Source organism: Lethenteron reissneri, chromosome 47, assembly GCF_015708825.2.
Source record: "Lethenteron reissneri isolate LAM-NWPU_2019-01 chromosome 47, ASM1570882v1, whole genome shotgun sequence".
Lineage (NCBI taxonomy): Eukaryota > Metazoa > Chordata > Hyperoartia > Petromyzontiformes > Petromyzontidae > Lethenteron > Lethenteron reissneri.
Window position 1 is genome coordinate 4,867,460 of NC_083825.1, and position 23,244 is coordinate 4,890,703.

General features: G+C 50.6%; 1 protein-coding gene across 1 annotated transcript in view; it reads right to left on the reverse strand.

The window, feature by feature from the left end:
• Positions 1-23,244, reverse strand: part of LOC133354335 (glutamate receptor ionotropic, delta-2-like) — a 224,991-nt gene that overhangs the window by 195,669 nt on the left and 6,078 nt on the right. Inside the window, exon 2 of the mRNA XM_061571083.1 lies at positions 18,687-19,095. Within this exon, the coding sequence (XP_061427067.1) occupies positions 18,687-18,858 (172 nt within the window). The 5' untranslated portion in view covers positions 18,859-19,095. The remainder of the gene's footprint in view (positions 1-18,686; positions 19,096-23,244) is intronic.

Sequence of the window (23,244 nt, forward strand, 5' to 3'; positions counted from 1 at the left end):
GCCAGGCTCGGCCACGTCGCTGGAGGCTCCAGGGAGGCACAGGCCCTGGGCTCGCTCTGCCAGCCTGCCCCGCCCCTCGCTCCCCCCCCCCCCCCCCCCCCGGCTCCCCCCACACGCGTCTCACCCCTCTCTCACCCCCGCCCCTCGCTCTCCCCCCGCCCCTCGCTCTCCCCCCACCCCTCACCCCTCACCCTCCCGCCCCTCACCCCCCTACCCCTCCCCCAACCCCCCCCCCCCCCCCCCCCCCCCATTGTGCATGCCGCTAGCCCGTGACGCGCAAGGAATCAGCGCTGGATGTAAAACGCCCTGCTTATTGCGGTGGGTTCAAGAGACCTCCACGGCTAAAGAGATTAAACAAACGCCCGCAATTGATCACGCACTTGGCTTGCGCGTGGCCCCATAGCCGTCGCTTCCCTGCGCCTCTCGGATGGAGACGCGCCTCTCTGTTCGCTGCGCGTTGTTGTTGCGACTTGCTGACCGCGCCCATGCTGGACATCGGCGATGAAGAGCTTCGGAGATCATCGGATTTCACCCCGCATTCTCCGAATGAACATTCCGATTCTCATGCTGACGTTCCACGTGCCTTTCAATTCGCCTTCGCTATCTCTCCAGCAAGCTTTCATCCCCGGAGCTGACGGGGGTGGCGTGGAGGGGGGGGGACTTACGGCACGTGGCAATGATAAATGAAAACTTTCGAGAACGAAGCCAAAACAAACAGACAGACGGCACCAGTCGGAGCTTGCGCGATTATCGTCAGCGCCGTCGACAGCGCCCAGCGGCTCGCAGATCCTTAACCACGCAGCCTTCTGTTGCTCGCGAGGTATTAAGAAGCCACTGGGAGCTATGCACTTGAAAATCTAGAAAACTCAATTCTTTACAACTGCTTTTTGTGGTGTAGTTTGTTGTCATTACCCCGCACCTACGATTGGCACGGTCGGCTACGTACGGCGCGTGAAAGAAGTCCAACGTGCATTCATGCGACACGCGTCTGAAGATTATCGAGGTGCCGAAGGCTTCAGAAACATTGTCGTGCACGCAGTGACTGATTGGCCTTATTTTGCTGGAGCGAGAATGCAGCGAGACTCCCGAGTCTACTATTGGACCAACCAGAACACACAAAAGCGGTTTGGGCATAAAGCAATGCAGCAGAGCTCAGGGATCTAGAAGAGACGACGCAAGAGGACACGGATTCATCACAGCAAGCACAGAGACACAGACTCTGCCAGCCTGAGACACAGACTCTGCCACCCTGAGACACAGACCGTGCCACCCTGAGACACAGACCGTGCCACCCTGAGACACGACTGTGCCAACCTCGCAAAGTGGGAGTGCAATCCGCTGTTTGTTGCAGAGGGCTCGCAGATTGAACCCAGCCGCATCAGTCGCGAGCGTTGAGGTGGTACCATCGCCTGGGACTGCCGGGAGAAGGCAGTACAGCAAGCGGACTCGTTTTTGTCAGCGTCCATCTGTACGGGGGATAGAGCGTTGCTCCCTCGCGTGCTTGTGGGGTTTTTGTTTTTCCGGGCACTCAGGTTTCCTCACACATGCGTGATAACTGCATGTCACGAAATCGCCTGTAAAACATGTGAACGTTGCAAACCCATAGAGGAGGACCATCCTGGACAAAGGGTCATTGGACTTAGAGTGGATTTAGTAATTATTATTAACAATGTCATAGGAAGATGAAAAGATTCACCAACAACAGGGCCAAATGGATGGAGACCGCAGGAAAAGGACGAACGTCCGTGCCAAATTGGGTTGGCGCAGGATCATACACTCGCTCGCAGTCGGGGGAAATACAATGAAACACGAGCGAATTCATGAAGACTACACACTTGAACGCAACACTTCGTAGGCTCTCGCGACCAATATTACACATTGCGTGCGTGTACTGTATGCGCAATTCGGCAGGCAAGCGATCTCTCCGTGCCTTTTCACTTTGCGCGCCGTTTTCTTTTGGGGAACACGTCTACTGCAAGCGCCACCACGAGCGCAGAAAGCAGCGTTCTTCACTCATTTTCAGAGGGGGCCCACTTTCGCCGATAAGACATCATGAGGTTGAAGGTTGCCACACGTTTGGATCCATTGGGGGTTTGACAGCAGCACGATGATGATGATGGGGGGGGGAGGTGGGCGTCGTCATTCTGTGTGTATTATCGGGGGGCCGCACGTTAGCAGCCCACACTAAAGGCCCACAAGGGACCGCGGTGGGCCAAGGGCCTTGCAATGAAGAAGACCGGCGTACAGCGAGAGAATCCTGCACTCTGCCTTGGCAGTGGAGCACAGACGCAATTCACAATTAAAAAAAAACTCATCACGTTTGTCAAAATCACTTGCCACGAAATGTTAATGACCAGGGACTCCGCTACATATGAACATTCGACTTACAGACTTTCAGAGATACGAACAAACCTGTCCGTATGTCAAGTTGCCTGTTCGGACCTAGAGTCGTAAGTTCAACCGCGGCGCAATAGATGGCGGTGGTGGCATCTACATCTGTAGAACATGAAGAACCAGTGGCATCTACATCTGTAGAACACGAAGAACCTGTAGTATCTACATCCGTATAACGTAAAGAACGAGTGGCATCTACATCTGCAGAACATGAAGAAACCAGTGGCATCTACATCTACTGAACATGAAGCACCAGTGGCATCTACATCCGCAGAACATGAAGAACCAGTGGCATCTAAATCTGTAGAACGTGAAGAAACAGTGGCATCTACATCTACAGAACACGAAGCACCAATGACATCTACATCTACGGGAGATTATATAACTCGTACAGCCATTTCCCGTGTTTAGTGTGCATGCCGTACAACGTGGTTGGAATCGACAGGAGTAAAGTTGGACTTATGAACAGACCTCTGTAACCTAACTCGTTCGTAAGCAGGAGGAGTCCCTGTTTATTCAAATGAACATTGAGCCAGTCCTCATTTGCAGTTCACAGCCCTCCAGAGACAGTGATGGAAGTGCCACATTCTTATGGCAGAAGGCAAAATATATCCAAGGGACAAACACTGTTGGCTTACTCTTTCGTTCTTTTGGTAAAGTCACGTAGGTATAAAATAAAATAAATTAAATCACGACGTTTCAGGCACAACACAAACGTCCGTCATCAGGTGAGGCAACTACAGCAATAAACAATTTCTGAAGTGGGCAAAAGGGCTGCCGTGACAAAAGGCCATATAGGTAAGAGAGGGGGGAGGAGCAAGGGAGGAGAGATCGAGGGGTAGGGGGAGTGGAGCGCTGCTAGAGGGATTGGCTTCCCCACAAAGTGGTACTCACTTTATCGACCCTGAAGGCTGATGAGCTGAGTTAACCCCCAACCCAGATTGTGAGCCGCCCGCTCTCTCCGCTGAGCTGCTTGGTGGGTTATGCAGGATACAGCAGGCAACGTGTGTATACACTGCACATTAGGCAACTTGTATATACTGCACATTAGGCAACTTGTATACACTGCACATTAGGCAACGTTCTAGGCAGCGGACGTTCTCCATGGCGACGTATATCCATGCAGTATATATATGAAACCTAATTTATATTTACAGAACACCTTCACTCAAGGCGCTTGACATTGCTTTAAAAAAAACGTTGACAGAATGGGAATGATGTTGTTGTCTGCAGAGGCAGTGCTGCAAGGGATTGAGGAACGCGTGACAGCGACATAACGGTGTTCACGAATCACGGTAGGGCGGGGGAGGGACAAGAAGGAGTGGAGGGGCAGAGGGGAGGGAAGAGGAATGGAATTGGCGATGGAGAAGAGGGTGATGCTTGAAGAGAGGGACGGAAGTCTATGGTGCACCATTGAGTCTATGGTGCAGTGTTGTGTCTATGGTGCAACGTTGAGTTTATGGTGCAACGTTGAGTCTATTGTGCGGTATTGAGTCTATGGTGCAGTGTTGAGTCTCTGGTGCAGTGTTGAGTCTATGGTGCAGTGTTGAGTGTATGGTGCAGCGTTGAGTCTATGGTGCACTGTTCAGTCTATGGTGCAGTGTTGAGTCTATGGTGCAGTGTTGAGTCTATGGTGCAGTGTTGAGTCTATGGTGCAGTGTTGAGTCTATGGTGCAGTGATGAGTCTACGGTGCACTGTTGAGTCTATGGTGCAGCGTTGAGTCTATGGTGCAGCATTGAGTCTATGGTGCAGTGTTGAGTCTATGGTGCAGTGTTGAGTCTATGGTGCACTGTTAAGTCTATGGTGCAGTGTTGAGTCTATGGTGAAGCGTTGAGTCTATGGTGCAGTGTTGAGTCTATGGTGCAGTGTTGAGTCTATGGTGCAGTGTTGAGTCTATGGTGCAGTGTTGAGTCTATGGTGCAGTGATGAGTCTATGGTGCACTGTTGAGTCTATGGTGCAGCGTTGAGTCTATGGTGCAGCATTGAGTCTATGGTGCAGTGTTGAGTCTATTGTGCAGTGTTGAGTCTATGGTGCAGTGTTAAGTCTATGGTGCAGTGATGAGTCTATGGTGCAGTGTTGAGTCGACGGACAGTACTGAGTCTATGGTGCACTGTTGATTCTATGGGCAGTGTTGAGTCTATCGTGCAGTGTTGAGTCTATGGGCAGTGCTGAGTCTATGGTGCAGTGCAGTGTCTATGGGCAGTGTTGAGTCTATGGTGCAGTGTTGAGTCTATGGGCAGTGCTGAGTTTATGGTACAGTGTTGAGTGTATGAGCAGTGCTGAGTATATCGTGCAGGGTTGAGTCTATGATTCAGTGTTAAGGCTATGGGCAGTGCTGAGTCGATGGTGCAGTGCAGAGTCTATGGGCAGTGCTGAAGTCTATGGTGCAGTGCAGTGTCTATGGGCAGTGCTGCTCAATGCACAGAGGAAGTTTATTTCCAGTGGAGGGATGCAAGGAGGGAAGAAGATCGAAAAGGGAATTAGGCACAGGGAGAAGGAGGGACAGAGACAGAGAGAGAGAGAAGATTGGGAATGAAGAGAACGAGAGGGGACATGGAAGGAGATGAGAGTGGGGGGGGGGGGCGAGGCAGTGTATATATATATTATTAGGTAACGTCCCTGGGCAGTTGTCTTTCCTCGTAGCAGACCGAGCGATTCCCACTGAGCCGAGAGTCCCACTGGCTTGAGAGTCGCTCCAACCGCGCGAGCATGGACGGACAACATACGTGGGGAGAGGGGGGCGGGGGATGGTGGGGCGCGTCCATCACGCACGCGGTAAATCGCCGGCGACAGCCCGCGATGGTGAAATGTGGCTCTCCCCACGATGCCCCCTGTCTGCCCCCTCCCCACCCCGAGCACCCCCGCCCCCCTCCCTTGTCCACGCAAAAGCCATCGCGGTGCAATCGCTCGTCCATTTAATTGAGGTCAGCGCCGCTGCCCTCACCATCCCCCCCTCCCCCCACTACTGACCGCCCCATGCCCCCCACCCCCACCGCATTAGGCTAATGATAACGGTTGGAACGGAACGTGCCCTGCCCGTGTCGTCCGTCAGTCCGAACGCACGACCGCTCGCCCGCTATTAGCCACGGCCAACGCCGCTGCGACGTAGCGCGCGGGGGGGGGACAGCGAGTCTCGGGTCTAGGGGAGTCGGGAGTGGGGGGGGAGCCGGGAGTGGGGGGGGGGACGGAGAGTCGAGCTGAAAGGTTGGCAGAGGTCGTGATGAAATTCCAGACGCAAACGTCCAGATGCGATGCCATTGGAGGTTTCCGGGTGGGCAAGTGGGGGAAGGAATCGACAAATTAAACACAAACAGCAGTTTAACGCGTTCTCTGTGAACGGCGAGGAGAAAGACCACCCCAGGCGGCAAACAGTTCGCAATTACAGGGCAAGGGATGGCTACGTACGGTGCGAAAGAAGTTCAACACACATACAGGGCACGGTGGGAGCGGTACCCCCTGCTATGTCTGTCGGCGAGTGGCCGTTTCGTGCCTTTTCTATTTCGACAACACAATCGTTCGGATGAGACCCAGAACGTCCAAAGCCGGTCCAAGGTTTGCTTGCTCATGTACAAATACTGCTTGTCCAGAAATCCAATACGGTATATATATATACACACACACATCATGAATGGAGTAATTTCTATGAATGTATTTATTTAAATAGGGAAATGCAGAAGGAGTTGCGCTAATATTAGTTTCAATTACAAATGGGACTTGGCTCCGACGCTGTCTCCCTACCGTGGCGCCACTTCTCCTTCGCAGGTCCGACTCTCCAAACCAAATATTCAAAAGTAATTTTTTGGTTTCTTCTTACACAACCCACCGGGTCCCCACGGACCTCTTAGGAGAGCACAATTCCGGCAGCTCTCGATTCAGCTCAAGCGAAACTTCACACCGGCTTTGACGTACAAGGTCTCGTCAGTTTGGCTACGTACGGTGCGAAAGAAGTTCAACATACGTACATACAAGAGTCAGGCTTGGTTGCATCGATGCTGGCGAACTGCCAGATGTTATTGGGCAAGGACCCTCCCCTTTAACAGAGGTAGTCCCCGAGTTACGATAGTCTGACTTACGATATTTCGATCTTACGATGGCGATACGACAAAATTGCCATCAACAACCTAACATCGTTCAAGTATGCAGACGACAGACATAATCTTGGTGAGTACAGCACAATATGATACGTTACGATACGTTCAGTGCATGTATGATATATAGCTTCAGCGATTTCATTTTAAGGTTACCACGATACGATACGTTCAATGCATGTTAAAAGTTTTTATAGCAGATAGGATTGTTTCCTGAAAAAACTTTCTATTAATTGCAGTTGATTTAGGTAGTCTAAAATTTTCATTGTTATGTTTTACTTCACATTTTACTGTGCAATACAGTATTGTAATTAATATATATACATACAGTATATTTCATACAGTACGGTACTGTAAATTGTTCTGTTTTGCTAAATTATCACCATTTTTAAGACTCCTGGGTAGGCTAGGCCACCTTCGACTTAAGATATTTTCGACTTACGATGAGGTCGTCGTAACGCATCTCCATCGTAAACAGAGGACTACCTGTATATGCGTCCGAGTTGCTTGTGTGGCATATATATGGCTCTACCACAGGGGAGCAACACACAAATCCAGCGGCAGTCGGACACAGCTGGGCCGAGTTACTCGAGACAGACACATGGTGAAGGATAGCCGCGAGCCCGTGCGAGCCATGGATTGCCCATTGAGCCAAACTTGCGTCCGGGAATCTGTGGCCAATGCTGGCAACCGCGACTCATTTGATCGATATTTCCCACCGGCGATCGGTAACAACGCAGGCACCACCTGCCCGGAAGCATTGGGGAAATTCGCCCCTTTGTTGCGTTACAATCAGTGCGTGGCCAGGCGGAGCCGGGGCCGTGGGCGAGCGGCTCGCGATTGTAGCGTCGGTGATTCCACTCCACAATTCATGAAGAGTTAGGGCCACGTGGTGGCACTTCTGGGCCCGTGGAATTGCTGCGCGTGGAAGGACATTGACCCGGGGGATTTGAACGGACAGGAGAGGTTAATCAACTTGGATGCTCGAGAATATAACGTGGCAATGAAGTGCTGTCTATATCATCAGAAAGAGGAGATTCTGATGAGTGGAGCACATGTGCAGAATGGAGGAGGGAGGAGAAGGAAGGATGGAGGAAGGAGGAGGGAGTAGGAAGGAAGAAAGGAGGTTTTCCCACACCTCCGATTAACAATGTTAGCTATGTACGGTGCGAAAGAAGTTCAACATACACACGTGCGTACATACATACGTAGACGGACGGGCATTGAAGTGGCGCCCAGATGATGGCAATCAAGGGGAAGGCCTCAAGCCAGACGGCGGCGTTGACGAGGCTGTAAGAGTAGTCCTTGAATGACGTGTCCACTGTGCAGCATACCAATCGTGCTATATTATTGAAACAAGTTTGCCTGGCTGGCTGGCGAGCAGGTGGGCAAATGCCCAAAATGAACAAACCCCTAAAAGAGTTGACCGAGAGAGAGAAAGAGAGACAGGACGAGGAAAACAAGGATTCGAGAACGCAGGCAGGCAAATGATTTGGGCAGGGCGATGATCGACAGGCCAATGATGAGGACGGAGCGACAGTCAAAGGATTGGCACGCGCCCTAGAGTCCCCACACCACCGTGGAGGAGATGGAGCGACGAAACCCGCTCGTCGCGCAGGTGCTCGCTGAGTTACGGCGTTGCACATCGTTCCGATGCTGTGGTGGTAGCTTGAGAAGGGCTTCATCCAGCGGTGGGTTGACAATGATGATGATGAATTGAGACACGTAAACAAACACCGGCAAGTGCGTTTTGAATCGTTGAGGGCTTGTGGAATTGGGAAACTCAATGGAGCGGGCGGAATAAACAGATTTGTGTTTGGCCCGTACGGCTCTCAAACCAGATCATTGCTTCCCAAGAGACGCGTAGATTGTTTGTAAGTTTATAACGCCGACCTTACACTGTCTGATCGAATAAAGCTCTTGATGCAGTGTGGCCCTGGTCGAGAAACGTTGCGGTGGAAGAGAAAGAGGGAGGGACAGAGCAGAGGGCAAGCTGGCGCGACGGGTGTAGGGTGTTGTGCAAACTTATAGACACCACTGTTCTACCCTTGCGTGTGCTGGCAGCAGCAATACGTTCAGGAGCCAGATTGCCAGTGGCGAAGTCTCTGCTGGCCACAGCGAGCTGGCTTCAGGAGAGAGAGAGAGTTGGTGTTAAAGGGGCCCGATCCGAATTGCCTCTCTCATCTCTGACTACTCCCATCGCGTACCCTACCCCCACCCCGATCGCTACCCCAATCCCTATCACTACCCCAACCCCTATCACTACCCCAACCCCTATCACAACCCCAACCCCTATCACTACCCCTATCACTACCCCAACTCCTATCGCTACCCCAAACCCTATCGCTACCCCAACCCCTATCACTACCCCAACCCCTATCACTAACCCAACCCCGATCACTACCCCTATCACTACCCCAACCCCTATTACTACCCCTATCACAACCCCAACCCCTATCACTACCCCAACCCCTATCACTAACCCAACCCCGATCACTACCCCTATCACTATCCCAACCCCGATCACTACCCCTATCACAACCCCTATCACTACACCAACCCCTATCACTACACCAACCCCTATCACTACCCCAACCCCTATCACTACCCCAACCCCTATCACTACCCCAACCCCTATCACTACCCCAACCTCTATCATTACCCAACCCCTATCACTACACCAACCCCTATCACTACCCCAACCCCTATCACTACCCCAACCCCTATTACTACCCCTATCACTACCCCAACCCCTATCACTACCCCAACCCCTATCACTATCCAACCCCTATCACTACCCCAATCCCAATCACTACCCCAACCCCTATCACTACCCCAACCCCTATCACTACCCCAACCCCTATCACTATCCAACCCCTATCACTACCCCAACCCCTATCACTACCCCAATCCCAATCACTACCCCAACCCCTATCACTACCCTAACCCCTATCACTACCCCTATCACTACCCCAACCCCTATCACTACCCAACCCCTATCACTACCCCTATCACTACCCCAACCCCTATCACTACCCCAATCCCAATCACTACCCCAACCCCTATCACTACCCCAACCCCTATCACTACCCCAACCCCGATCACTATCCAACCCCTATCATTACCCCAACCCCTATCACTACCCCAACCCCTATCACTATCCAACCCCTATCACTACCCCAACCCCTATCACTACCCCAACCCCTATCACTACCCCAACCCCTATCACTACCCCAACCCCTATCACTACCCTAACCCCTATCACTACCCCAACCCCTATCACTACCCCAACCCCTATCACTACCCCAACCCCTATCACTACCCCAACCCCTATCACTACCCCAACCCCTATCACTACCCCAACCCCTATCACTACCCCAACCCCTATCACTACCCCAACCCCTATAACTACCCCTATCACTACCCCAACCCCTATTACTACCCCAACCCCTATCACTACCCCAACCCCTATCACCACCCCAACCCCTATCACTACCCCAACCCCTATCACTACCCCAACCCCTATCACTACCCCAACCCCTATCACCACCCCAACCCCTATCACCACCCCAACCCCTATCACTACCCCAACCCCTATCACCACCCCAACCCCTATCACCACCCCAACCCCTATCACCACCCCAACCCCTATCACTACCCCAACCCCTATCACTACCCCAATCCCAATCACTACCCAAACCCCTATCACTACCCTAACCCCTATCACTACCCCTATCACTACCCCAACCCCTATCACTACCCCAACCCCTATCACTACCCCAACCCCTATCACTACCCCAACCCCTATCACTACCCCTATCACTACCCCTATCACTACCCCAACCCCTATCACTACCCCAACCCCTATCACTACCCCAACCCCTATCACCACCCCAACCCCTATCACTACCCCAACCCCTATCACTACCCCAACCCCTATCACTACCCCAACCCCTATCACTACCCCAACCCCTATCACTACCCCAACCCCTATAACTACCCCTATCACTACCCCAACCCCTATCACTACCCCAACCCCTATCACTACCCCAACCCCTATAACTACCCCTATCACTACCCCAACCCCTATTACTACCCCAACCTCTATCATTACCCAACCTCTATCATTACCCCAACCCCTATCACTACCCCAACCCCTATCACTACCCCAACCCCTATCACTACCCCAACCCCTATCACTACCCCAACCCCTATCACCACCCCAACCCCTATCACCACCCCAACCCCTATCACTACCCCAACCCCTATCACTACCCCAATCCCAATCACTACCCCAACCCCTATCACTACCCTAACCCCTATCACTACCCCTATCACTACCCTCAACCCCTATCACTACCCCAACCCCTATCACTACCCCAACCCCTATCACTACCCCTATCACTACCCCTATCACTACCCCAACCCCTATCACTACCCCAACCCCTATCACTACCCCAACCCCTATCACCACCCCAACCCCTATCACTACCCCAACCCCTATCACTACCCCAACCCCTATCACTACCCCAACCCCTATCACTACCCCAACCCCTATCACTACCCCAACCCCTATCACTACCCCTATCACTACCCCAACCCCTATCACTACCCCAACCCCTATCACTACCCCAACCCCTATAACTACCCCTATCACTACCCCAACCCCTATTACTACCCCAACCTCTATCATTACCCAACCTCTATCATTACCCCAACCCCTATCACTACCCCAACCCCTATCACCACCCCAACCCCTATCACCACCCCAACCCCTATCACTACCCCAACCCCTATCACTACCCCAACCCCTATTACCACCCCAACCTCTATCACCACCCCAACCCCTATCACCACCCCAACCCCTATCACTACCCCAACCCCTATCACTACCCCAACCCCTATCACCACCCCAACCTCTATCACCACCCCAACCCCCATCACTACCCCAACCCCCATCACTACCCCAACCCCTATCACTACCCCAACCCCTATCACCACCCCAACCCCTATCACCACCCCAACCCCTATCACTACCCCAACCCCTATCACTACCCCAACCCCGATCACCACCCCAACCCCTATCACCACCCCAACCCCTATCACCACCCCAACCCCTATCACTACCCCAACCCCTATCACCACCCCAACCCCTATCACTACCCCAACCCCTATCACCACCCCAACCCCTATCACTACCCCAAACCCCTATCACCACCCCAACCCCTATCACCACCCCAACCCCTATCACCACCCCAACCCTTATCACTACCCCAACCCCTATCACTACCCCTATCACTGCCCAAACCCCTATCACTACCCCAACCTCTATCATTACCCAACCTCTATCACCACCCCAACCCCTATCACTGCCCAAACCCCTATCACTGCCCCCTACCCTTATCACAAAAAAACGGAATGTGTCATGGGAAGGATACCAGAATTTGTCTCTATCAGAATCTTTATTTGTCCTGGAGAAATCCGATGAGCTATAAAGCTCTTTTTTTCACAGATGTCCAGTCGGGGTGGGTCAAGAAATGCTGAAGTGGGAGAGCTCCCCCTTGTGAACGCGTCGCCTTGTGGGTGGTGTGTTGCTGTTGTTTGTTATTGTTTGTTGTTGTTGTTGTTGTTACTCTTGTTGTTGTTATTGTGTTTGTTATGCAACTGACAAACTCCGCAACTATTAAAAGTCCCGGGAAGATTTACACATTTCCCAGGAGTGCGACTTCAAAAAGAGAACTCGCTTTTATCTGCGCATTATTATTTTTTACGGCTTTTTACTAAAAAATACTTTTTAATTCGTCTACCTTTTATTTATATGCGGCGTGAGACCTCAAGCCACGTGCCTAGCCCCGCCCCTCTACCCCCCAATCAGCCCCGCCCCTTCACCCCCCCCCCCCACACAGCCTCCCTCCCTCCCACCGCCACCCCCCACATTGATTGATGCCACATCATGCGCCATCAACTCCACGTTCCGATGACGGGACGTGGGTCACGCGCCATTTAGCGCACTCGTCCCTCTCCACCAGCCCCTCCCCCACAACCTCCCCCGCCCCCCGCCCCCCGTGCCCCACATCCATGCTCTACCTGTGCAGTTGTTGTTGTTATATTCCTGTCGATATTCAACTATTTATTTCCTGGATAATCCCTTCTCCTTGACATGACACGGGCGGTGTTTACCCACGGCGTGTCGTGACGCATGCAGAGCCACACACAGACACATATGGCGTTATATATTGACGCACGCATTTTAAAAAAAAAATCTACAACTTATCCATGAGAGTTGGTTTTTAGTGTTAGATCGCGTAAATATGAATGTTGTGTCGTTAAACCCGCCACAACCCGACACACCCAATTCGTAAGGGGGTTTGCCACGCAAACGAAACGTGCCAATTCGTTACGAGCACAGCAACGCAACGGTGTGTTGCAGAGTAAAACCGACAAACATTAAAAAAGTCGAGCAATTACAACTAGCATCATCAGGCGACAGCCAGAGATACAACTTAACCAGGACACGTGAGATAACATTAATACCGTGTCAAGTTCAAGTTCATGTATTAGGTATAGCCCTGTGAGCCATTCGGCTCTTGAATCGGGTGCAACCGCAACAAAAAAAACATGAACAAGAAAACATCTTAAAGTGAATATGTGACTAAGTGCAAACAGAAAATCCAAGAAAATAATCTATGCATCAAATACATATATGCAGGAACGTCTAACTCGTGGCCCGGGGCCACCATGGTAGGAGATGAGTGGCTTTGACTCTGCCGACTTTGCATTATCTCGAAGCCGCGTATTGCCTTGCGGCAGTTTGAGCCTTGGAGGGTTTCACATTCTTGGTTCTTTCGGTGAAGTCACGTAGAAGGGAAATAATAAAATAATTAAAAGCAAACATAATACAATTCTCACGACGTTTCCATTGCAACACAAGCAATCGAAACGTCGTGAGAATTTTATTGTTTTATTTTTATTATTTTATTATTTAACTTCTACGTGACTTTACCGATAGAACCAAGAATATGACTCCCTGCAGTCACGAAAGCTTTAAATCGAAATTGAACCTCCTTGGAGGGTTGTGTGTGTGTGTGTGGCCTTCACAGGTACTCGCTAACAGCACTTGCCGCAACAGTCAGTCAAGCTTATACGTGGGGATGGGGGGGTCTTTGTCGCTGTGGGTTGTGTACGGAGTTGTGGGGAGCGGTTGGCGCCACTGCCCTACGAACCCGCGCACCCGAGTTCGATTCCCACTCACGCCAACACCAGTGACAATGAACTGGTCCTGGGCGTGATCCTGGCCGCACCTCCGCCCTAGGTCGACTCAGCCTCAAATGAGTACCTGGTGCGGTGTGTAATCATCGACACTAGGGAGACAAATGCGGCCGCGCGTGGTGCTGGCCACCCAACCCTCTCTTGCGCCGTGATAGCCTTCATAGGTGCTCGCTAACAGCACTTGCCCCGGGTCTGTTAAAGGCTATACAGGGGCTATTTGTCTCTGGACGGAGATCAGTGGAGCGGTGGCACGATGGTTAGCGCACTGCGCGGCGAACCCGGCGACCAGAGTTGGATCCCCGCTCACAACCGACCAATGACAGTGGCGAATGTTCGAACCGGTCCTGGGTCTCCCCTAGATCTACTCAGCCTAAAATCAGTTCCTCGCGCAGTATACAAACAGCAACACTGGGGAGACAGAGGCACCTGGCGTTGGCTCTGGCCGCATCGTGCCTTCCCGAGCCGTATCGCCCTTAACAGGTGCTCGCTAACAAATACATGTCGCAACTGATTGCCACTCGATCTCGGCAAGTGGACATCTAACAGTGGATTGATGGTGGCTGATGACGCTGACAGCGGACTGCCTTTGGCAGCCCCATCTGCGGCTTACGCGATTGCGTATTAGCCTTAAAGAGGCAAGGGGAATCGAATCTCTGAAAAAACCTTAACCGGATTGACGGGGCAAAATACATTAAAGCTGGCTGCGAATTATTAATGTGATATGTTATCATCCACGGATATAAGCAATCATTGTGATTCTGAGGCAGTAATCATACCGGGATTGCTTTGTGTTAAATCGTACACAGCGGGAGACGCACACTTGCAGCTGCGTGTACAGAGAAAGGTAAAACAAAAAATGAGATGCGCATGACAACTGCACGTATGTTGAGCTGCCATTACACGTGTCAGTCATTCTCAATCAACCGCTGCGTGGACGAATAATTGCCCACGCTGAAAGGGAAAACGCGTATGACACGTGCAATGCGTAAGCCGTGAAACTCACTACAAGTTTCAACAACAACAATAAAAATAACTGCTCTATCGAACGACGTCTTTTCCGAGCTGTATGTGCCGCGTGCTGATTTGGGAATGATGTCCGACGTTCCGCCGCACGTCCTTTCGGGAGTTCCCTCGGGAACGCACCGTAAGCAAATCCACGAAAGCCTCTGACCACACGTGACTATGAAGTTGCGAGCCCCGATTTGCAACATTAAATCTCGTAACGCAACGCCTTTGGCAGTGCAGTTTTTAATAAAACATAACACAACGAAATATGTAAGGCAATATATAGGCAGACCATATGTCTTCTGAATAATAATACAGATGGTGGCTAGGATATGTTAACTACCGCGCCCGGTATCCAGGAGGTCTGGGGTTCGATCCTCGACCCTGACGCCGGCTGCTGTATATTTGGAGTTTGCGTATCTCTCTCTCTCTCCCCGTGGTCGCGTAGATTTTTTTTCTCCGGGTCCTCTGGTTTTTTCCTCCGCATTTATAAACATGCATTGAGATGATTTTGATTATGCTGGTGCTATAAACAAACCTGGCAACCCCTTATCAGTGCCAAGCTTATTACAGACCAATTCAGACCTTATTGGTCACCCCATGCTCTTATACATCCCAACGTTCATCCTACGAAGTCCCATCACAACGGAGAAACACAAGCTAATAGATTGTTTTTGTCCATATTGAATCGGCTGTATGCAGTATGGACCTAAAAACTCAATTTCCACGGACAAGAATACGGGCAAACCCTATGGGTTAACAGCTATGTAGACGTGTCCAAGTGATCGTGCAATTTGTTGAGCTATCATTTATGGGCAGGTCGCTTCTGAAAAATAAGTTACTACCTCAATGGCCTTTACCTGCAACGATGGGGATGGTTTAGTTTGATTTGTATGTGTTTGGGCGATTTGTTCACGTTTGTGTTTGTGCTGCTTATCCGCCACTACTGAACATCTGTGACAAAGAGCTTCATAGCTTTTCGGATTTCGCCAGTTTAAATAAATATCCTGATTCTGAATAACTGTTTACGTCAAGGTCCTGCGGTCATTCTGGAAGTGCATCATTTCAGCAGCGTTGATTCAGTACAAGCTAACTCTGGACCGGTTTCCGCTTTATATATACACACACACAATATTTACACGTATACATACACTCCATAATAAAGATACCACTTGTGACCAAAATCTGTAAAACTACCACAAAGATTCCCCGTGTAGCCTACACGGACTGTTGGGGCAAGGGCCGTCGGCAAGGCCGGCACTGCACACCAGGGCGTGGGTGACAAAACATCACACCCGGCCGTCCTTTGTCTCCCCAATGCTGCTGTTTACACACCGCGCCAGGTACTCGTTCGAGGCTAAGCCGAGCGAGGGGAGACCCAGGATCAGTTCAGACATTCTTTACCGATAGACATATGGGTCGCACAAACACGCATGTGTACAGAGACATACACACAGGCGTGTGTACATACAACCACACACACACACCGCAATTATATACATCCCTCTCGTCATTCTTATCAGAGCTACACATCTCTCATCGACAGCTGAAACCAAGATCAATCCGCTGCTGGATGAAGGTCTCCCCTTAGGCCGTCACCAACACATTCCTGCGGAGGGAGCTGGTAGGAACGTTGGGTTGCTCGGTCAATGGCCAGGGTCAACGGCGGCGTGGTGTATTCCGCAAATATGCCCGACTGTGAGGGCGGACACAAGCCGGCGTGAGCACACCAAGAGGTGACCAGCCCCTCCCCACCCAGCCCCACCCCCACCTCCCACCCAGCCCCACCCTCCCCACCCAACCCCTCCACACCCTCCCCACCCAGCCCCTCCCCACCCTCCCCTCCCCACCCGGCCCCACCCCCCTTCCCACCCTCCCCTCCCCACCCAGCCCCTCCCTGCACGACGGACGGACACAATAATCCCCTGTGGGCTGGTGGAACCAGGTGGTTCCTACCAGTATAATCACAGTATGTACATAGAAAGATAAAGATCCCCCGTATAGCCTTAAACAGACTGTTGGGGCAAGTGCTCTTAGCGAGCACCTAAGAAGGCGGGCAAGGCACACGAGGTTGTGGGGTCAATAACATCACGCCCGACTGCCTTTGTCTCCCCCCCCCCCCCCCGTGGTTGATGTTTACACACAATACCAGGCCACTCATTTAAGGCTGAGTCGACTTAGAGGAGGCCCAGGACCGCTTCAGATATCAGACAACGAGAGTGACGTGTGCCGGCGTTGCTGTTTCGTTTCCCGTGTCGCGCGCAAGTGGCTTCAATGGGAAAGTCTCGTCCGAATCATTTCTGGGTCACTTGGTGGAATGGAGCACTGCTGTACGTGGCACGCGCCCATCAGCATAGGTAGCGAGATGGTATGGAGGATGTGGTGTGCCGGGCACGGAAAAGTGTTTTTTTTCTCGCGTCGTCTACCTGGACAGACCCGGCGGAAGTGATGCCCCGTGTAAGGGAGTACAGGTAGTCCCCGAGTTACGATGGGGTCCGACTTACGATATTTCGATCTTACGATGCCGATAGCGATTCGACAGAATTTGCTATCAACAAACTAACATCGTTCAAGTATGCAGACGACGGACAGAATCTTGGTGAGTACAGTACAATATGATACGTTACGATACGTTCAGTGCATGTATGATACGTAGCTTTAGCGATTTCATTTTAAGGTTACCACGATACGATACGTTTAATGCATGTTAAAAGTTTTTTTTATAGCAGATAGGATTGTTTCCTGAATAAACTTTCTACTAAATTGCAGTTCATATCGGTAGGCTAAGAATGTACCTTGTTTTTTTTACTTTACATTTTACTGTGCGAATACAGTATTGTAATTAATAAATACATACAGTATATAGTTTATACAGGACGGTACTGTAAATTGCTCTGTTTTGCTAAATTATCACCATTCTTTAAGATTCCTGGGTAGGCTAGGCCATCTTCGACTTACGATATTTTCGACTTACGATGGGGTCGTCGTAACGCATCTTCATCGTAAGTAGAGGACTGCCTGTATATGCACGTGTCCACGTGACACTTACAAGACGCGTGGTCTCCCTCCATGTAAACCGAGCGCTTTCTTTCTCGCTGGATATTTAGACTGGAGTGTGTATGCACGTCACCCGACCAGTAGTATCCAACAGCCATAGCGAAATATACAGGGTGCTTCAAAAAAATGTGAACACTTTGGAGACCACCTGGAGAAGATTCCAGGCACGTGTTGGCAATGCTGGTGAACAAGTGTAGACTCTTTGACGTTTTGAAGATATTAACATACATTTCTTATCAAGTTACAGTGTATTATCCGTTCTTTCCCCATTAAAAACGACAGTCCCATATAAGTGTATACACACACAGAGTGCCTAAAAAATTCCCGAGGCACTGGTCGACCAAAGTTGGTGGACACGCGACCAGCAGTAACCACGACCCCAGCGAGATGTGACACCGTAAGGAAATACTCTTTGGTCCTTTCGGTAAAGTCACGTGGGTGACATTTTTTAATAAAAATAAAAATACGACGTTTCTATTGCAACACAAGCAATCGTCATCAGATGTGACAACCACAGCAATGATTTGGTTTACTGAAGTGGGAGAGATGCCGGAGTTAAGTGGTTTATATAAGTCAGAGAGGGCGGTGGGGGGGGAAGGAATGAGGGGAGGGGGAGCGTTGCGTGTGCGCTAGGGACTGGGACGTGAGACTGGGCAGGGGGGGGTGGGCAGGGGGAGGGGAGTGGGCAGGGGGGGGAGTGGGCAGGGGGGGGCAGGGGGGGGGGAGTGGGCAGGGGAGTGGGCAGGGGGGTCTACAAGTAAGAGGATGCGGTGAAAGTGCGCGGGGGGGAGGAGGGGGGAGAGAGGAAGAGCAAAGCACCGACAACGATTGCAGCCAAAACAGCTGATGGCGTGAGCTTTGTCGTCCTCACCGATGTGTATGATGGACTCGGTCTCCGCTCGGCTTAAGCAGGTGCCGGGCCCCATGCACAAGGGTCCGACGGTGAGCGCCAGCAGGAAGGCGGCGAAGGCCCAGGGAGGAGACGCGGGGAGCTGCGAGCCCTGCTCCATTTTTCGGGCCGGCGGCGGTGGCGGCGGTTTCATGCCCACGTCGTTCCGGGGCACCAGCCGCACCGAGCGCCGCCGTCATCCATCGCGGGAGGTTCCCATTGGAAAAAAAAAAAATCCAACGGCGAAAAAAAAAATCCCACGGCGACAATAAAAAAAAACTAAAAATCCCGGGGATCGAACTTGGGATGTAGCGGATGCTCCCCACCACCCCACCCCCCGCTGTCGGGTGGTGCGGGGCGAGAACAGCGCCGCGGTCGTGCCCGGCGTGATCTGGGGGATGAGAGCGGGCGGCGGGGGGCAGAGTGGTGAGACAGATGCGGAGAGATGAGAAAGAGTGAGTGGGTGCAGTGCGCTCGTGCCGTGTCTGCGGCGAACTGCGATCGCATTTGCGCGATATTTGTCCGCATCGCCGCACAAATAAACACGATGATGGTAACGCGAGGCAGGCGGCGTGAACACCCACCTCGCTCACCTACCTGCTACAGCGGAGTGTGGGGAGAAGGGGGCGCAGTGGTTAGCGCGCGCCGCGCTGTGAACCCCCGCTGGAGACCCGAATTAGACATTTTCGAACATCGGTAGCGACCCATATTGTGATTCAACAATTGAGTCTACGGGTCACATCGCGTGAGTGAAATGTCTTCGGTTTGCCACGTGATCAAACATGCAAATGTCTTGTGTGTACCGTGTGTCGAACTTTTTTCTCGCCGTACATAGCCCACCAGTGTACAGTATTACTGTTTCAGCAGAAACATCACCGGTACTGCTGAAAAGCAATTGGAAACATTTGCTACTTGTCAGAAATCTGATTTCTGGTTGGAGGGACGTACGATACAGATTTTTCTTCCGCGTTATGTCCCAGCAATCAAATCTATAGCTTTGAATTGACCAAACGTCCCAATGCGACAGGACCCACGTGAAATAACAGTCGAGATACTCGGTGATGCTTTCCAGGATAAACAAAGCGAACCCATTGGTAGTATTACTACTATTGAATGAGCGCCTGCGATGATGAAATTATTTTTTAGCTATTTAATTGAAGGCTTAAAATTTCATTTCGAGTTGACGCACGGCTGTAATCATTGCACCTGTGGGGAGTTTGATGGTGTGACCCGGACTTAAGTCAGTATTTTCCACCCAATTATGCACCGAAACTCTCAATTAGTATGTAAATTGAGCGATGTGCGTGGGAGGCATTCGTTAATTGCACCGAAGGTGGGAGGTAGGGGGGGATCGTCTCGTTTCTGCGTCGCAACCTCTCAATTAGGGTGATTAGGCTGGCAAACTAAATGACCTGAAATGCGCCACATATCGTCAGATTTCGGAAGCGAAGATCGGAATTTAAGCAGGTCCCCATCCTGCTTAGCTTCATATCTCCGCAAAATCTGTGAAGTTAAGCAGCGTGCAGCCTGGTTAGTAATTTTGATGGGTCGCCCCTCTGTGCTATGAAGAAGGACCGTTGCCCGAAACGTCGTCTGTTATATATTTACGCTTAAGGTCACGCGGTCTTGTTGACGAGCGTGTTGAGTGTTCGTCGTCGTCATTGTTGTTAATTGTGCTTGTGCACCACTGTCAACGCATCATCGCCAATGAATTTCTATACGGAAGTGTACTCTCACTTTACCATTTATAAGGCGTATTAACAGATGCAACGTCCCGCTGACAAGCAGAAGTTTGCGAGTTCAAAGTGGCGTGAATTGGCGATGATGCCAAATCAGCGAAATCAATTGACGGGGGGTGACGCCGCTGTTTAAAGAAGTGGCGTGATAGATGGATTTGTCGAAATGACTGCTGCCGCTCACGATACGAGCACTCGAATCTTGAGCGGTGAATCGATTATTTTCGATTTGTGTGTTGTATGAAATGGGTCCACACGTGGCTTTTGCAACCGCGCGAAAAGAAATCCATTCTTGATTCGATTTGTGACAAATTCAGCAGCCGATCTCACGTCGGGGAAACTTGCGAGTTCAAATCGGGTCGGATCGATAAAATGATGACCACTTTTGCGGAAGTCAATAGTGGATGCCTTCGATGAGAAACTGTCCTCTGCAAAGCCCGGCACAGGAGTGTGATATTTCCACCAACAAAGATGTCCAAGCACTCATGTTGTTCGTCTTAAAATATTATTTTTTTACCAGGTAAGGCCCACCGAGCTATATAGATATTTTTTTCAGAAGCGATCTGGCCGTAAACGATAGCTCAAGGAAGTGGCTTATCGTTTGGAAATTATTAGCAGCCGCCAAATACTTTAAACGGCGTGTTTCTAAATGTGGAGGGGAAAAACCGGAGGATCCGGATAAAAATCCACGCGACCACGGAGAGAGCGATCCGCGCAAACTCCAAATATACAGCAGGCGTCAGGGTCGAGATTGAACGTCTCGCCATCGTGGAAATCTTGCGTGATATCTGTTCAGAGATCACATCGTTCAGAGTGCTGGACCGCGTGTGGATATTCGGGAATGCGATCGCAGCTGGCCCTGCCTGCCCCCTGTCCCTCTCCTCCCGTGAATCGTGACGACGGTAGAGTTCGGCTAAACAGACAACAAAAAACTAAGTTCAGAGAACAATTAACCTGTTGCTGCTGGTCACGTGAGCGCGTGGAGTCATATCACGTGATCGTCATTGACTTCACTTATAATTTGAAGGGAGAAAAAAAACCGCAACTGGCTACACGCATCGATTTACAGCAGCGAAATGTAACAAGGAAACGGCTCCGTAGGTTCCACATACGCAGCGACACGCTGCAGAGTGCACATTTGAATGTGCTAGTCGTCACATGTACGCTCGCACCGGCTACACGATACAATCTGCCGCTATTAATGCTATTTCCAGCTCACATGCCACTGAAGCAGTCGCCTGTATTGTTGTTGTTGGGGGGGGGGGGGTTAGATGATTAAAACTAAATGATATTTTATTGGGAATTGTATTCCAATGTAAGCTACTGGGGTCAAGCCATGAGACGCCTCGATTCAGAGCCCCACCCCAGTGTTAGAAAATGGCCTCGCGGAAGAAGATATCAGAGAACTACTTCTGAACACCCCCATACACAGTGGCGGCTCCTGCAAAATCTCTCAGGGGGGGCAAATGTCTGGATGATTGATAAGGATAAGGTCCACCCATGCAATGGATAAATTAACAGCTTAAGCATGTAAAGGCAACTTCACTTCTTTAATATTAATGCAAAATAAAGTGACTCTTACAATACATCTTGTTTGTTTCTATACTCACTATTAATACAATCCACTCAAGTTTATTTTATTAAAGATTCCAATAGGTGGCGACAAATTATATTGTTGGATGAAACGTGCTTACGTATGATGACGTAAGCACGTTAGTGCGAGCCCTCCCGGAAGCCATAGAGAATGCATTGCAGCGCCCCCCGTTCGAAAAAAAACATCTTTTAATGTAAGTCTATGGGGCCACTCGGGGCGATTCTCAGCCGGAGTGAAATTGCCCAAAAAGAGGCGGTACTCCACAGAACGTGACATGACGCTGATTGAACTATATCCAGAGGCACAGTGACGGCTAGCGTGACTCTGGTTGAATGACATTGTGGTGCGTCGCCCAATCGCCCTAATGAAGAAACCGCCCCTGCCCATACAAATACAACCTGAGCTACACACTTGAGGAGTGGAGGAACATTTTGCAACACGGCCTGCTGTAGAGAAATGTTCGTAGCATGGCGGCCCGACTGTGTTTGTTGACTTCTCAGAACGATAATGTTTGCTAAATTACGCGCTAAAATTTTCATTTTAACCTCGGTTCAACTTGCGCGTGGAAGTCACTGGGCTGAGGTCAACAACTCCCCGCTCTTGAAGACCCCGTTTGATCGCAGGAAGCTGCAACCCGAAATCAAACCCAGGTGATCAGCTGTGGCTGATCAGTATCATGCACCCATAAGCCACCTGGCCACTTTGCCGAAATTCTTTACTAACCCTACGACGTAGTCATAATCTGTATTTATCCGGGGAAATCTGAAGAGCCGCCAAGCTCTTTTTCACAGATGCCCAGTGGTCTTCATCTCCACCGTCCGTCGCTTATTATTGGTTCTTTCGGTAAAGTCACGTAGAAGGGAAACAATAAAATAATAAAAATAGTTTTATCTTTTTATTATTTTATTGTTTTCCTTCTACGTGAAACAATAAAATAATAAAAAATAGTTTTATCTTTTTATTATTTTATTGTTTCCCTTCTACGTGACTTTACCGAAAGAACCAATAATATGAATACCTGCAGTCACGAAAGCTTTAAATCAAGATCGTCCGTCACTTGTTTGCGGGGGTTCACTGTTCCAATCCAGCGGCCGCCCTCTTTGACACCCGCGGACGTGTTAGCCGGAAAAATAAGTAATATTTAAAAAACTTTTTGAAAACACGCTTTAATGAAATGTACCGTACTAGTAATGGAAGAACTCCACGACTC